Source organism: Macaca fascicularis, chromosome 18, assembly GCF_037993035.2.
Source record: "Macaca fascicularis isolate 582-1 chromosome 18, T2T-MFA8v1.1".
NCBI lineage: Eukaryota > Metazoa > Chordata > Mammalia > Primates > Cercopithecidae > Macaca > Macaca fascicularis.
The window spans coordinates 10,583,719-10,602,216 of record NC_088392.1 but is presented as its reverse complement, the minus strand read 5'-3'; the positions used below and the strand labels follow the sequence as shown (position 1 = coordinate 10,602,216).

Here is an 18,498-nt window from a genome sequence, read left to right as displayed (position 1 = left end):
TTTAAGTTTACTAGCTTCACTCCATTTAAAAAGTTCAATAAATCAAAAGTGATTAATCAAAGTTGTACAAAAACTATTTTTCAAAATATATTTTATAATGATACACAGAACCACTTAAAAATATTTTGCAATACAGATTATATAAAATTACCCAATTTTTCTTACTTTTGCAAAATTAGGTCTACATGAATGCTTCCTCTATCAGTCACCACAACCCCAAATTTGCAAAAGTTTAATGAAGATAGAGAAGAGAATGTGAGCTGTATAAATCTTGAAAACAGAAAAAACCGAGCATTTACAGCTCTCTGAGAGCTCTTAAATCTGCTGATTCTTTATTCTGTTCAAGGCCTACTGAGGCTGATGGCTACACCATCTGTTAGGAAGACAAGAGTTACAAACCCACTGTCTTCTAAAATCCAACATTTCTTTAGTTTTTAAGTATTTTATAAGTGAGAAGTTATACATGTAAATATGATATTAGAACTTCTGTAATTATTCTCTAAATATGTAAAATTGTCACAGTCATAAAGAACCTAGTTCAATCATATTTTCCCTTCAATAAATTAAAAATTCATTTTCTAGTTCCTATTAATATAAACACAGACTTAGAAAATACAGATAACAAAGAAAGTCATAATAAGAGACACAAACATATAACTAAATCTATCTAATAAAGTTTAGAATCTGTTCTATTTTTCCTGCTTATAAATCATGGTAAAAATTATTTAGCCTACCAAGATTGAAGAAGCTAATTTAGCTTATGAACAAAAGATTTAATATCATAGAAAATGGTACAAAAAGGTTTGATATGGAAATACAAAAGGAAATAGAGAAAATAAAATCACGAGGCCTAATAAGGGACTTACGATTTCTGGAAAGATAAAATACAACACAACAAAAGGAAAATTCATCTTAAAAGAAATAAATATGAAAAGATTTGACAGAGCCAAAAAATATATAGAAGATCCAAATCTTCAAATTATGTAGCTTAATAAATATCAAGCAAGAAAAATGGAAAAAAAGATACATAATAAAAAAAAATTCTAAAACATTGAGGATAAAGAGATGATAATGAAAGAAAACATCAGCCATACAGAAGTAAAAAGAGATGAAAATTCAACTTCTCATCAATAGCACTGGATGCTAGAATACAGTGAAGCAAAATTCTTGGGAGGAATAATTTTCACCAAACATATGGTAACTAACCACACTATCAATCCAGTGCAATTTAAAGATACTTTCAAATATGCAAGAACTTGTGATATTTATCTCTCATGCACTTGTTACTAGGTACCAGTACAATCATTTTGAGAATTATGACTAGGAAAAGAAGTTCTAACAGAAGAGAAAGGATGATTAAGAGCTTAGAAAAACTTAAGACATGGGACATGATATGGACCCACAATATAAAAGAAAACAAGCAGGAACCTCAAGGGAAAATAAATCACCCAAATTTTTATATTATATTTTTTATACATACATATACACACACACATACACGTACATGTGTACATATAAATGTACACATACATACAAACACCAGAGAACTTTTCCTCCGAGTATTAGATGAGTTGGTCCTGTTTTTATATATACATATACACACACATATACACATATATGTGTACATATAAATGTACACATACATACAAACACCAGAAAACTTTTCCTCCGGGTATTAGATGAGTTGGTCCTGTTTTTATATATACATATACACACACATATACACGTACATGTGTACATATAAATGTGTACATACATACAAACACCAGAAAACTTTTCCTCCGAGTATTAGATGAGTTGGTCCTGTTTTTATATATACATATACACACACACATACACGTATACGTGTACATATAAATGTACACATACATACAAACACCAGAAAACTTTTCCTCCGAGTATTAGGTGAGTTGGTCCTGTTTTTATATATACATATACACACACACATACACGTACATGTGTACATATAAATGTACACATACAAACACCAGAAAACTTTTCCTCCGAGTATTAGATGAGTTGGTCCTGTTTTTATATATACATATACACACACACATACACACGTACACGTGTACATATAAATGTACACATACATACAAACACCAGAAAACTTTTCCTCCGAGTATTAGATGAGTTGGTCCTGTTTTTATATATACATATACACACACACATACACGTACATGTGTACATATAAATGTACACATACATACAAACACCAGAAAACTTTTCCTCCGAGTATTAGGTGAGTTGGTCCTGTTTTTATATATACATATACACACACATATACACGTATACGTGTACATATAAATGTGTACATACATACAAACACCAGAAAACTTTTCCTCCGAGTATTAGATGAGTTGGTCCTGTTTTTATACATACATATACACACACACATACACGTATACGTGTACATATAAATGTACACATACATACAAACACCAGAAAACTTTTCCTCCGAGTATTAGGTGAGTTGGTCCTGGAAGCAGAGATAAGAAAGTGTAATCACAGTCCACTAAGTGGCTCTGTAGTGAGTTACGGTTTTCAACTTTTAGAAGCAACCTACAGATAAAACTGAGACTGCAGGTGAGAATGTAAACATAATCAACCCTCACAAAGCAAAAGTAAAACTAAAACTATTAAAGATGAGTATTAGAATTGGAAGAGGAAAGACTGAAGAAAGGACAGGTACATCTCAGCCATGTCTTATTCATCTCCAAATGGGTTGGGGTCAAAAGATATGATGCGTGGGTAACAAAACCAGGAAGAGCAAGTGTGACCTGTGGAGAAATAAGAGCAGTAATACCACTATGGTACTGTGAGATACTGTGGTATCTGCAGGAAATTGTGTACATTAGCTAAATCCTTAGGTACTAAGTAGTATATGAATAAATATATTATTGCAAACATGCTATTTAGATATACAGAGGTAACTTCCTGAAGAATTAAAATCAGAGGTAAAACTGTCTCAGTGAATGGAGAGGGATACTGAATCTCACTATAAGCTCTATTAGCTTTTTTAAACATATGTATTTATTAGTTGAAAAAAATGTTCTAGTAAGTTCAATTAGTACATTCAAAATATTTTTGAACTGCTCAAAACAAAACCAAGTAATCTGAAATACACACATATCACATAAAAACTATTTTATTTTTTATTTAACTAAGCATTAAGCCTGAATCCCCATTCTCTACACTTATTAAGAGAGCTTTATAATGGAGCCAAGCCCAGGATATGCACAAAAGACGGGCAGACTCAGGCTTTCACAGATAACTAGTGGTTCAAGGGCCAGAACAATGAAGTCTTTCATGCACACACTAGGCTTTGCTCCATACATCCATCAGTAATTGATGGGGTTATCTTCTAGCATAGTGGGGAAATTAGCGCAATCAGGTCTAATCTCTGTCTCAAGATGCCTATATCGTCACTAGCCTTGCCCTCAGGTGAGTTCTGGGTCTGCCAGATCATCTGCTGAATTGCCAGGGAGAGCTGAGAAGGAAAGTAAGAAAGCTCTTCAAATTACCAGAATGCCATTATAAACACATTTACAAAGAAAACTGCAAATTAATTATGTCATATCAAGCTCCAATTGATTTGAAAACATCTTTATCAAGAATGTAATAAATTAGAATATTAATTTTAAAACACATATTATACTCCTAGTGTCAGTGCTAACATACCCATTAGCTATAATTGAAAAGGAACTAGAAGCAAAGAATAACATTTAAGAAGAGATATTTTCAAGAAGAAAAATGAATTATTTTGATATATAACAAAAATGCTATAATATAATCCAAAGACTATAAAAAATGACCCTAAATACATTAGAAATCTGAAACTACATGTAAAATATGAATATCATTACAATGATATCAGTTTACCAAGTACCCATTGTCTTCTGGAAATACTCATGAAGCTTCATAATGAACATAATAAAAGATAAAAATCATACATATTAATCATTCAAATATCAAAATAATATATAACTATAAATGAGTTGACTATTTAAAACATATACACAGACAATTACTAGCTTTGTTCACTGACAAGATATAGAAGCAATGACACCCCAAGAACAATGAATACATCTAGAACCCAGATCTTGGTTTCTAAATACCATTCTCCATGAAAAGAAATCAGAGCCCTTGGAGCAAGTATCTGATTCCAGGATGGGGCTGGGACAGTCTAGAACACTTTGCTGTACCAGAAAGTAAGGAAATGGCTTAAATGTTGATAAAGACACAAGAACCATCATGAAGAAACTCCCCCTGGCCAAAGCTAGAATGATTTGAACATTAAAACAAATAATGATAGAAACAGATTATAGCCCATTAAACAAACTTAAGAATCTTGAGTCCATGCTGGTGTAAATAACTGACTCACTAAATAAGCAAGGAAGAACGAAAAGTTCTTCCTTACAGTAGCATGTAATAAACATAGAAATAAATGATGGAATTAGAAAATCATTTGGCAACAATTCTGTAATAACTGTTTCAGATAAGAATCATGAATGGAATTTAAAACTAGGAAAACAGTGTGGAGATTCCTTAAATAACTAAAAGTAGAACTAAAAGTAGAACTACCAGTGGGATCCAGCAATCTCACTACTGGATATCTACCCAGAGGAAAAGAAGTCATTATACAAAAAAGATACTAGCATACACGTTTATAGCAGCACAATTTGTAATTGCAAAAACGTAGAACCAATTCAAACGCCCATCAATCAATGAGTGGATAAAGAAACTATGGTGTGTGTGTGTGTGTGTGTGACACCACACAACACAGTTTCTGCGAATGGCAGCGTGCGCGTGCGCACACACACGCACACACACAATGGAATACTACTCAGCCATAAAAAGGAATGAATTAATGGTATATGCAGTGGTCTGGATGAGAGTGGAGACTATTATTCTAATGAAGAAACTCAGAAATGGAAAACCAAACATCCTATGTTCTCACTCATAAGTGGGAGCTAAGCTATGAGGATGCAAGGGCATAAGAATGACACAATGGACTTTGGGGACTTGGGGGGAAAAGGGTGGGAATGGGGTGAGGGATAAAAGATACAAACTGTGTGCAGTGTACATTGCTCAGGTGATGGGTGCACCAAAATCTCACAAATCACCACTAAAGAATTTACTCATGTAACCAAACACCACTTGTTCCCCAATAACCTATGGAAAAAATAAATAAAACAAAACAAAAAACTAGTGAAAGAAAGTTTGATGAGAAACAGATATTTACAGTCTCAGAGCACCTCCTTCCAAAAGAAAAAACTGTAACTTTACAAAGGACAAAAACAAGCAGATTCTATCTCTACTAAGTAATCAAAGTTAATATCACCAACAAAGGGAAAGGGCGATATAATATCTCTTGACACGATGCACTGAGAACCCATCACTCCTATGGTTTTTCTGCCAAAAATGCATAACTCAAATGTAAACCTGGGGAAAAGGACAAATCTAATTGAATGATATTACAAAAAATAAGTAGCCTGCATTCTTCAAATATGTTAAGATCATAAATATTCAACATTTTGAAACTATTTCAAATGAACAAAAGCAAATATGTAAGACAAGTATTTGCAATGTGTATTCCTGAATTGGATCTTGGATCCAGGATTGGATTTTTCTTCTTCTTTTATTTTCTTTTGGCTATAAAACACCGCAGTGCGACAACTGAAAAACCTTGAGTGATCTCCTAATTTTGATAATTATTATTGTGATTATGTAAGAGGATATCCTTATATTTAGGAAATCCACACTTAAGTGTTCAGAGGAAAAGAAGCATTATGTCTACAACTATCGAACAGTTTAAAAAGAAGACACTAGAGAGAGGTGAAGTAAATGTGTAAAATAACATTTGGGGAATCTGGGTGGAGTATATAAAAATTGTATTGTTTCACAAATTTCCTATAAATGTTTTTTTTTTTTCAAAATAAAGTTTAAAAAGTCTATGTACCAATTCAAAGTCCTATCACAAACATGGAAAGTAACTAAGGCATGAACAAGTTTATTTAAAATCACAAACTGACAACCCGTTACGTTATTTAAGTGCATGACATTACCTTTTACATTTAAATGTGAGATCATTTTCAAGTGGAAAGAACTTAAATATTACTAAAATTATGCATAAGCTACCATCATCATGCATAAAATAATTACAACAAGGTTTCCTGGGTACATGTCATCCCCTATTAGGCCATAAGCCCAAGAGTACTAAATTGGATTATCTATGAATCTCCAATATTTAGACACTCAACAAATGTTTACAGAAATGAACTGAGACAAATTACATCAATGATCCATCTCTAATCAATAGATTTCTTGTTATAATCAACTCTAAAATTGGTTGTTAAAGTTTCAGGGATACGGATTTGTGACACTACTCTTCAAAGTAAACCCAGTTATGAAACCATCCACATTCAGGAGTCCTAACTCCTAGTCAGCCTGTGGGAAACTGGTCTGAAAACCACTGGACAGTTGGGAGCCACAATACAGTTTCGTGTCAATTGAATACTGGCTCTGTTTTCTCTCCTTGACAGAGAATGTAGTATGTAGGGTTTTTGTTTTTAGAGACAGGGTTTTGTTCTGTCACCTAGGCTGCAGCACAGTGACACAATCATAGCTTACTGTGGCCTCAAACTCCTGGGCTCGAGCAATCCTCCAGCCTCAGTCTCCTGAGTAGCTAGGGACTAGAGGTGTGTGCCACCACTTCAGGCTAATTAAAAAAAAAAAAAAATTTTTTTTTTTTTTTTTTTAAGAGATGGGGTCTCACTATGTTGCCCAGGCTAGTCTCAAACTCCTGGGCTCAAGTGATCCTCTCACCTCAGCCTCCCAAGTGTTGGGATTACAGACATGAGCCACCATGTCCAGCTGGGATGTAGCTTTGAATGAGGCTGAGTTTGACTCAAGAACAAGACCAATGTTTATAAATATCCCTCTGAAAAGTTAGTGTCCTGAATATAAAAGAGCTATGATACACCAATACAGCAGGAACTGGGTTCTCATATCCAGCAGGGGGCTGGTATCAAGGCCCCTGGTAGAAGTGCTGGATGCCAAAGGAAGCCAGGCCGAGATACTTCATCTGCTCCCCCTCTTGGTGACCACCCCACTTGCAGTACGCTTCTGCATCCACGGAAAAATAAAAGGGGAATTATGCTACAAAAATTAAGGTTTATTTCTAACTGTATTTACTTACGATATTAAGAACAAAAGGGTAACTCAAATGTTTCGCACATTTTAATGAATCAGTCAAGACAGAGCACTCACTTTCTCTGTGGTAGGGGTTGGGAGAAACATTTTTAAAAATATAAAAAATGTAGCCCTGTCAGAAACAAACATTCTACCTAGAAAGATTAAGTTAAATGGTAAGAAATAATGCAAATATGGAAAATAATTTAGTGGTAAGACATTAAATGTTAGTGTCTTTAAAAGGAGGATTAAAATGGGAACTGCAGTGGTTAGTAAAATTATTTAATACTTTAAAAAATTAAATTTGTTTTAAATTATTTACTTCCCATCTCATCCAAGAAAAGATTTAAGGACCATTACAAGGAAAGGTCAATTGTAACATGATAGTAAATGCATACTAGGGATAAAAGAAAGAAAAAAAGCCAGAGATATGAAAAAAGTGCAACCATGAATAAAGCTTAGAAGGTAAGCTGGGTGTGGCAGCACACACCTGGGGTCCCAGCTACTCAGGAGGCTGAGGCAAGCATATTGCTTGAGCCCAGGAATTCAAGGCCAGCCTGGACAACACAGTGAGATCCCATCTTTTTTTTTTTTTTCTAAGTACATACAGAAAAAGTCACAATTGATAAAAAAAAGGCTCTACTTTCTGGCATCTAACAATAAAAGGGAAACTCGGCTATAAAATCATTCATAATTTATATACGCATATTACTACTACTAACAAGTACAACAATTCTAGATCATGACATGAAGCAGGAATTTATGCTAGTGTGCAGGGGAAGGAGAGGAAAAGGAGTAGTAATTATAAAGAGAATGCTTCAGAAAGCCTATGAAACAAGAGCACTAGCAGGCAAGAAAACAAAGTGCAAAGCAATAGAAGCAATTCTCTTTGTTTAAAAAAAAAAAAAATCAAATACTTACCTCAACCAAAATAAAATTTTAACAAGGCTCCTAAACGTGCTGCTTCATGCTATATCCTCCAAAATACTATGAAAGGTACACCAAAATAAGTAAATGAAACATTTTGTTGAATAAGATTATTATTCATAATTCCACCAAAGACTGTGAATTTTAAAATACTGGCTACGTGGCCCCTTTTTCATGGTTGCAAAAAACTATGTGCCCCACTAGTTGCACCCAGAGACAACCGTCTTGCTCCCTTCTTGCAGCAGCTGTTTCTACTTTGGAATTTCAGACCCCACTAAACTTTCTTAAAATTGGATGACAGATACACTAAGTCAACTATTTTCACTGCCAAGAAAGGACACGTAAACAAACAAAAATAACCAAAAAAAAAAAAAAAATTGAAAAGAGAGGAAGAAAAATCTGAGTTTATTAAAAAGCATACAAGATTGTCCTTATTTCTCTAATTTTTCTTAAGACTAGCAAAAGTTGTAATCAAGTATTGTTTGTGACTGCAGTGGCTCTCCAACATTTTTATTTTGGCCAACTTGGCAAGGCCAAAACTCCAAAAGCTAACTTAAATAACTATTTTCCACTTTTTAGTAGAAAATGATTTCCATGATAAAGACTGGAGAATAACAAAACCAACAAACTGCAGTAAGCATGCCACCAGCAACAAACAGGAACTTCACTATTTAATTTGTAAGAGAAAAATATGAACAGCTACATACAGTTCTGTATTATAACATAATGTCCCAGGAACTTTAATATAACTTTAAGATACTCTGTCTTTATACTTATTTCAACAATTAAAAATTCATTGGTAGTACATCACCAACTATATCCATGTACATGGGTCACTAGTTTAACGATGGGAGCAGAGATGATTTGTATTTGAGCCAAAAACATGTTTTAAAATGTAGTCTCCGGATAACAGGTACCAAAACTACTATACTATTAATATAACTATTAATCCTGCACATTCCCTCCAGTTTTGTCTCCTGGTTTTATTACAACATGGAAAGCAGACAAGCAGCCATTATCAGAAGGCAATGTTAAAGAAATTACAAGCAAATTACAAGCCTGGGGTTTACAATGACTGGTAGGGTTACCCTGGGTTTGTAAAGTTTGGAGAGGTAAGCCTTCCAAGAGTTAAATGCTACCTGGGCCTTGACAACCACCTGGATTCATGCTTCGGGTCATGCGCGGAAACCTGCCCTTGCTACAGCTCGGCTTGTTTCACTAACTCCTCTAAGAGTATAGTCTAATTAAAACTTTAAAAAACCCTTAGATTTATACAGGATTCTGAAGAGTGAGGTACAGCAGTACGATAATATACATGTATAAGGTGAAAATACATGGATGGGTAAAAGAACAGAGAAACAGCACATCTCATCTCCCCAATGAGTGTACTTTTGTACCTTCCAAATTATCTAAAAATGCAGCAACATGCATGGAGTTGGAGGCCATTATCCTAAGTGAACTAACTCAAAAATGGAAAAGCAAATATTGCACATTCTCACGTGTAAGTGGGAGCTAACCAATGAGTACACATAGACATAAAGATAGAAATAACAGACATTGAGACTCCCAAGGAGGGAGTAGGGGAGGCGGCTGAGGTTAAAAATTACCACTGGGTACAGTGTTCAATATGTGGGTAAGGAGTACAGAAGCCCAATCCCCGTTATGCAATATACTTATGTAACAAACATGTACATGTATCCCATGAAGCCAGAATTTTTTTTTAATGTAAGCTATAAAATGTTAGGTAACTATTTACTGATGTGATGTTCAGAACATGAAACAGAAAGTTAACCCAACAGAAACCAAAGCAAGATAAACCATAACCCGCACTGTGCACTAAACTAGAAAAGGAAAAAAAGATGCTAACATCAACACATATTTAACTATCTACAAATTTGCTTATTATTACTAAATTAGAGAAGTAATACAGCGAAGTGGGTAAGAGACTGCCTAGACTCAAAGCAAAGGAGTACCACTGACTAGCTGTGTGATTTAGGACAGACTATTTAAACTCTCTGTGCCCAAGTTCCTAAGTTTGGAAAATGAAGACGGTAACAGCTCACAAGTCAAACAATTATACAACTTACTATGTCTTACATTTCTAGAAGAGTGCCTAAAACATAGTAAACATATGTTAACTATTATTATTTGTTTTAAATTATTCTGAACACTATAGAGAAGAATTTTTAAGTATGGTCAGCATAAGAAAAATTCTACATTCTATTTTAAGAGGCCCTTGTTGTCTTGTATATACTTTCATCAGTAATTAAATATACTACTTATGCTGAAAATTTATCACCAATTAATTTTAAATACCTACTAGGTTGATAATTGTTTAAAATTACCCACCTGCCAAGTATAATCCTTTATAATTTCTGTAGGCATTGGAATTACAAGGAGATTCTGAAGAATAAACGCAGCCTGAGAATGTAAAAAAAAAAGGTCAATACTGCCCTCTTGTTGTCATCTCTGAAATAACCAATATATTGTAATGTAATAGCAAAAGACATATCTCCGGTCAATTGCACATGCTGAGAGGCCATTATAAGAATTGTCAAACTGTATTTCTTGTTAGGTGATGACCTTGTTAGGTAATGACCTAACAGTATACGAAATTATTTCATCAGCAAATATATTTTTTCCTATTTCAGAATTCAGCTTTATTAAAAAATGATTTGTATAACATAAATTCTGGTAGCATTTAAGAAACATAATTTTAGGTTTCTATTATCCCCTTTCAGATTACATACACACACACCCCTCTCCCCCACTTTCTCCCTTCTCTCATACAGACACCTTTCAATAAAAACCTGCTAACTAGAAATACAAACCACAAATGTTCAAATTGACTGACTAGGTCCTGAAGATGATCAAATTAAATAATCATACGAATAGGAGCACTGGTTGTCTACTTAATGAAAGATGACATAAGCATAATGGGAGAATGACAGGAATAATAGGAGGATTCTAAGAAACTGACATTTCCAACCATGGTAACTGGGAAGTGAGAGAAAAGCTTTAAAGTTGATACATTAAAAAGCAGCCATAAATATAAGCATTACTACTTAAAAACATGAAGGCAAATAGCAAAAAAACTAGCCTTTTGAACCTGGAACTGGGGACTGGGCTAATGGTGGACCCAGGAGCTACTGTTTTTTTTTCACAAGCCTCTAAGTACAATTTGATTATTGTTTTAAAACCATGTACATGAATCATTACTTTAATAAAAGCAGCAATAAAACAAACCACAAGCTATTTAGAAAGAATTAAAACAGGGTTTATTTTTCCCTCTCATGTTATATGATAAATACTACAAAGAGTTATTTTGACAGCCTCTTATCTATACTAAAGCTTCATAAATATTAGAGACCCATAAATGCTGAGATAATATAAAAGTAATTTTTCCTGTGAACTACTTTTCAATGCATAACAAAAAAGTTCACATTAAAATGTAGTATATTCGGATTGTATCTCATCGGAAGGAAGGACTCCAGGTTTTCCTCTGCATGAATACCTTTTAAACCCTCTGCTGTTATTTTGTTTGGGTTTTCACAGGCAGAAGAAGTCACAGTCAGCGGTCAGTCCACCACGTTGAACAGGAGTCAAGTATCGCTTATGGATGCTATCCCAAAGAATTTCTAAGGAAAAAACGAGAAAAGACAGACATACCTCCCGGCGCACCATACTACATTCTGACTGGTCCAGAAGAATGTTCACCACAGTTCCCCAGAGCCCACCGGAAATATTCTGACAACTGTTTGCTAAGGCCACACAGCCAGTTTCAAGGGTGGTCAGTGCTGATCCTAACCCCAGCGAAGTGAATCTCACCTGTTCAAATTAAAGAGAAAGCAGTTGAATCAAATAAGCCCTTTTCCTAACATGAATTCTTAGTTTTTCTGGTACATAAATATCATACTTTAAAAAAATATGCCATTGGTTTTATGATCCTAAATTATAAAAGACATCTATAGAAGACAGTGTCCTCCATTCCACGATTCAAGAAATAATATAGGAAAAATTAAATATAAGCAAATTTCAAAGCACAGTAAAACTGAGTATAAAAAGATGCATAAAAATTACAGTCTGCAAGCCTTTTTCTAGGGAAAGCACAGGGCACTTACCTTTTATGAACACAATTTCAATGTATTCCTCATTCTAAAAAAGGAAGCTATTCTTTGTTCTACCTTTCTTAATTTTTTAGTGTTTCTTCCAAATAAATGATTTTAACTTTCTTAAAACTTCTAAACAAAGAGGAAAATACCATTTTACAAGGCATTTCATATTTTCCTCAAAAGTTATTTCAAGAGAAAAATGTTTCCAAGTAAGACTGATGTGGTATAATATGCTTGCTGTAGAACCACTGCTGTTCAAGCCACACGTTTTGGTAAATTTCTGAATTCTAACCCAAAAATATAGTTTCAATGACAGCTATGGAGTTTTAAAAAAAAAGCAGTCATAAAATAGTCAAGTAGTAAGTTCAAGTTCAATGTGACTAAAAAATATATTTCAAATATTTCTATAAATAAGGTTTTATTATAATAGCACACTTTGCTTCAAAAAAGTAAACAACTGGCTAAAACTGGAAAGAAATAATACAAATTTTTGTGTTGTAATGCAAATGCAATTTTTTGCATTTAATTTATTTTCATTACATGACACTTAAATTTGCATGTCTATAATTTCCAGATCCTTTTCAACTGTTTCAAAATGGCTAAGCCTCTCCAATAATTTTCCACTCTTCTGAAGGTAATAGATACTATAACCTTTTCTCTTTTATATTTTCAATCTATACTCGAACAAATTTGATTGAAAATGAGGGTGCTGTGAACTGAACTGTGTCTCCTCAAAACTCGTATATTGAAGCCCTAATCCCCAAACTGTATTTGGAGAAAGAGCTATTAGGTGATTATAGTTTAATGAGATTATAAGGGTGGGACCCTATTGCACTAGGAATGGTGGCCTCAGGAAGGAGAGCAATCTCTCTCCATGTGCATGCTCCAAAGAGAGGTCATGTGAGCACACAGTGAGAAGGTAGCCCTTTGTAAACCAGGAAAAGTGCCCTCACCAGAAACCAACCACGCTGACACTCTGATCTTGGACTTGTAGCCTCCAGAAGCGTAAGAAATAGATTTCCGTTTTTAGGCCACCCAGACAATGGTATTTTGTAATGGAAGCCTGAGCACACTAATACAGATTTTTGTACCAAGGAGTGGGGATACTGCTGAAACAAATGCCTAAACACATGAAAGTGACTTTGGCACTGGGTAATGGGTTAGAGACTAGAAGAGTTTTGAGGTGGATGCCAGAAATGTAGACATGGGTAATTCTCATGAGATCTCAGACAAAAATGAGGACAGTGTTATTTTAAAAAGGTTATTTGAGGAAAGGCAATCCTTGTTATAAAGTAGCAAGAAAACTGGTTGAGCTGTGGTCATGTTCCAGTGTTTTGCGGAAGGCAGAACTTGTGAGCAATGAAATTGGATATTTAACTGAGATTTCTAAGCAAAGTGTTGAAAAAGTGGCTTGGTTCCTCCTGATTGCTTATAGCAAAATGCAAAAAGAGAGAGATGAATTAAAGAAGGAATTAAGAATGGGTAAGCAAAAAGAAACAAGAACAAGATTTGAAAAATTCTCAGCCGATCCGTGCAAAAAAATGAGAGCTTGTTTTAAAGAGAACATGGAGGATGTGGCTGAATAACCATTTAAGAAAGAGATCACGGGTGCAATTCATGGACTTAATCAGACATCTCAGCAGAAGCCAGGAATAGAGATGGGATTATATCAGCAAAGACATTGCCAATTTGAACTAAAGAGGACAGAGAAAGATGCATAGAATGAAGGAAAGCTGTTGGACTTCCTGGATTTTGTAAGCAAACATGTGCTACAGTGGTCCCTCCCTTATCCATGCGGAATACATTCCAAGACCCCCAGGGGATGCCTGAAACCACAGATAGTACTGAATCCTATAACTACTATCTTTTCTCCTACACGTACATATCTATGGTAAAGTTTACAAATTAGGCACAGTAAGAGATTAGCAACAATAACTAAAAATAAATTAGAACAATTACAACAATATGCTATAATAAAAAATATATGAATGTGGTCTCTCAAAATATCTTACTGTATTGCACTCAGCCTTCTTATAACGATGTGAGATGATAAAATGCTTACATAAAGAGATGAAGTGAGGTGAATAATGCAAGCATTGTGAGGGAGTGCTTGGCTACTCTGATCTTCAGGCTGCTTTTGAAAAATGAAACCTCTGATAAGGGAAGACTACTGTATTCTTCAATGAAAAGTAAGAATGACCTGAAAAATGATTCAGAGACCAGGTTGCCAATCCCACTACAGGACTAGGGGGTGGCTTTTCCTCCTTAGTTTCAAAGATCTCTCTGATTTCGGTGGGCCAGGATGATGACCCTGCCCAGTGCTTCCGGGGCATGGCTGCCCTTGAAGACAGCTTTATGGGTGGCGCTCTTCAAGAGAGCCAAAGGGATGGAGTCATCTCATAGAGCCATCTAGATGCTGTCACTCTAGTGGGCCTGTAAGGCACAGCATCCAGCCAAAGAACACTATCCCTGAGGATTAACATCTAATGGAATTTGCTTTGTTAGGCTTTGGACTTGCTTGGGACCCATTACTTCTTCCTTTTTTCCTATTTCTCTCTGCAATGGGAAAGTCTATCCTACCATTATCTTTTGGAAGCACATAACTTGTATGGGTTCACAGTTCACACTTGGAGAAGAATTCTGTCTCAGGAAGGTTTATATCTGGAGACTTACCCAGATGTGGTTTAGATGATATTTAGATGAGATTTTGGACTTTAGATTTTACAGTTGATTTTGGAATAAGTTAAGACTTTTGAGGTTGTTGAGGGAGAATAAAAGCATTTTGCATGGAAGAAGAACATGAAGTTCAGGGGTCCAGGGGTAGAAAACTATGAACTGAACTGCATCCCTCCAAAACTCATATGTTGAAGCCTTTATGCTCAAGTGACTACATTTGAAGATAGGGCTTCTAGGAGATAATTAAGGTTTAGTGAGGTCATAAGGGAGTGGTCCTATCTCAGTAAGACAGGCAACCTTATAATAAAAAAAGGCAAATCTGTCTCTCCACCACCCCTCCCTCCCAGGCTCCACACGCATGGAGAAAGGAAAGGCCACGCGAATACACAGCAAGAAGGTAGCCATCTACAAGCCAGAAGGAGAGCCCTCACCAGAACTTGACTATGCCGGCACCCTGATCTTGGACTTTCAGCTTCCAAAACTTCTATGAGAAAAGAAGTTTCTGTTGTCTAAGCCACCCAATCTGTAGTATTTTGTTATGGCAGCCTAAGCTAAAACAGGGCTTAAATAAAACATAAGGTAGAGTCACTACAATAATACCATAATATAAACATGTATATGTATATATGTTTTATGTCATGGTTTTTTTTTTTTTTTTTTTGAGATGGAGTCTCGCTCTGTCATCCAGACTGGAGTGCAGTGGCGTGATCTCGGCTCACTGCAAGCTCCGCCTCCCGAGTTTACTCCGTTCTCCTCCTGCAGCCTCCCGAGTAGCTGGGACTACAGGTGCCCGCCGCCATGCCCAGCTAATTTTTTTGTATTTTTAGTAGAGACGGGGTTTCACCGTGTTAGCCAGGATGGTCTCGATCTCCTGACCTCATGATCTGCCCGCCTCGGCCTCCCAAAGTGCTAGGATTACAGGTGTGAGCCACTGCGCCCAGCCCCGTGTCATTTGTGTTTGAATCTGAACACAATACACTTGATTCTCCTTCACACTCACCTCTGGGTCCCGATCAACCCATAATGGAATCAACCAAGCCAATCCTTGTTGAGTAGGAATGTGTTCTTCACTATGACTACCCAAAGGCAAGAACCAAAGTGACATCCACTCCTAGAGGGAAAAAAGGGAAACAGAAATACTCTAGGTAAGTTTCTAAAAATTAAATGCAGGAAGGTTAAAACAATTATGAATTTTTAATGAAAACAACATAAAAATGTATTTCAGACTTGGTTTTAATCCATTATTCAGCCAAAACAAGGCAAACAAAAAAAATCTCAGTTTCTCCTTAAAAAGTTAAACATAACAATTTTTTGAAGCTATTTTTCCCATGATTTAGACAAACTGTAGTTTTCCAGTGAATGTAGATTTTAATCAATGTCAAATAAAATTCAGATTTGCTAATATACAACTTCTAAGAAATATTCTAGTCAAAAATCATTCTTGTTTCCTAAAAAGAAAAGTCAAAAGAGACATTTTCATGTAGCAAGTTTATATGCTTGAAATGTGTTGGACACAGCACATTCCCTTTCAAGCAACTGTTCAGAAGACAGACAGCTTTAATGTGCTCACCGAGCTCCCAGCCTGGGCCATCATCTCATGGGATAAGTGAAGCAAGCAAAGAATTGTGCTCTTTGTAACACCTTTTCCCATGAATGACATAGCATTTCCTCCACGTTCCACATAAAAAGAAGTAATGACCTGAAAAACAAATGAAAACAATTTCATGGTGGCTTTATTCTTAATGGTATATAAAGATAAATATATAACTGTCTACTGACTCATATGAATTGAATCCTTACCTTATAAAGTTGTAATATTTTTAGTTTATATACTTAAAAATGAATAAGATGGTAAATTTTATGTTATGGGTATTTTGCCAGTGTTAAAAGACAATATTCTTCAGCCTGCATAACATAGCAAGACCTAGGTCTCTACTTTAAAAAAAAAAAAAAAAAAATTAGCCAGGCATGGCAATGGACACCTGTAGTCCCAGCTACTGGGGAAGCTGAGGAGGGAGGATCACTTGAGCCCAGGAGTTGGAGCTTGCAGTAAGCTATGATTGCACCACTGCACTCAGCCTAAGTTGTAGAGTGAGATCCTGTAATTTTTCAAAACAAAAACAAAAATTCTTAGTTTCAATATTTTTCCTTTTAAAGTCTGTAAAAAAAAAAAGATGTGTAGTGCCCTCTTAGTACACAGTTGTAACTTAGAATATGCTTATAATATTTTTTAAAATGTTATAGCATCCTTTTAAAGAGTTTATAAATAATTTGTGCTCATTTTCAAGGGGAATGCTTCCAGCTTTTGCCCATTCAGTATGACATTGGCTGTGGGTTTGTCATAAACGGCTCTTATTATTTTGAGATATGTTCCATCAAATACCTAGTTTATAGAGAATTTTTAGCATGAAGGGATGTCGAATTTTATCGAAGGCCTTTTCTGCATCTGTTGAGATAATCATGTGGTTTTTGTCATTCGTTCTGCTTATATGATGGATCACATTTATTGATTTGTGTATGTTGAACAGGCCTTGCGTCCTAGGGATGAAGCCAACTTGATCATGGTGGATAAGCTTTTTGATGTGCTGCTGGATTTAGTTTGCCAGTCTTTTACTGAGGATTTTGCATTGATGTTCATCAGTGATACTGGCCTGAAAATTTCTTTTTTGTTGTTGTGCCTATGCCAGGTTTTGGTATCAGAATGATGCTGGCCTCAAAAAATGAGTTAGGGAGGATTCCCTCTTTTCTACTGTTTGGAATAGTTTCAGAAGGAATGGTATCAGCTCCTCTTTGTACCTCTGGTAGAATTCGGCTATTAATCCCTCTGGTCCTGTGAATCCCTCTGGTCCTTTTTTTGGTAGGTAGGCTATTAATTATTGCCTCAATTTCAGAACTTGTTATTGGTCTATTTAGGGATTCAACTCCTTCCTGGTTTAGTCTTGGGAGGGTGTATGTGTCCAGGAATTTATCCATTTCTTCTAGATTTTCTAGTTTATTTGCATAGAGGTGTTTATAGCATTCTCTGATGGTAGTTTGTATTTCTGTGGGATCAGTGCTGATCTCCCTTTTATCACTTCTTATTGTGTCTATTTGATTTTTCTCTCTCCTTTATTATTCAGGCTAGCAGTCTAACTATTTTGTTGATCTTCTCCAAAAAACCAACTCCTGGATTCACTGATTTTTTTGAAGGGTTTTTCATGTTTATATTGCCTTCAGTTCTGCTCTGATCTTAAGTTATTTCTTGTCTTCTGCTAGTTTTTGAATTTGTTTGCTGTTGCTTCTTTAGTTCTTTTAATTGTGATGTTAGGGTGTCGATTTTAGATCCTTTCCCCTTTCTGCTGTGGCCATTTCGTGGCATAAATTTCCCTCTAAACACAGCTTTAGCTGTGTCCCAAGGATCCTGGTACACTGTGTCTTTGTTCTCTTTGGTTTCAAATAACTTATTTATTTCTGCCTTAATTTCATTATTTACCCAGTAGTCATTCAGAAGCAGGTTGCTCAGTTTCCATGTAGTTGTGCAGTTTGGAGTGAGTTTCTCAATCCTGAGTTCTAATTTGATTGCACTGTAGTCTGAGGGGCTGTTTGTTAT

The 18,498-nt window shown here is 35.4% G+C and overlaps 1 protein-coding gene across 15 annotated transcripts in view; it reads right to left on the bottom strand.

The window, feature by feature from the left end:
* RTTN (rotatin) overlaps positions 1–18,498 on the bottom strand; it is a 193,793-nt gene that overhangs the window by 73,992 nt on the left and 101,303 nt on the right. For all 15 annotated transcript variants that reach the window (XR_012427194.1, XR_012427193.1, XR_012427192.1 and 12 more), the window contains 4 exons: positions 16,480–16,608; positions 15,910–16,020; positions 11,791–11,949; positions 10,471–10,542 (listed from right to left, as the gene is read on the bottom strand). Coding sequence is in view for 10 of the 15 variants with exons in the window: in XM_074022620.1 (XP_073878721.1) it covers positions 10,471–10,542; positions 11,791–11,949; positions 15,910–16,020; positions 16,480–16,608 (471 nt within the window). In the remaining 5 variants the exon portion in view is untranslated. The remainder of the gene's footprint in view (positions 1–10,470; positions 10,543–11,790; positions 11,950–15,909; positions 16,021–16,479; positions 16,609–18,498) is intronic.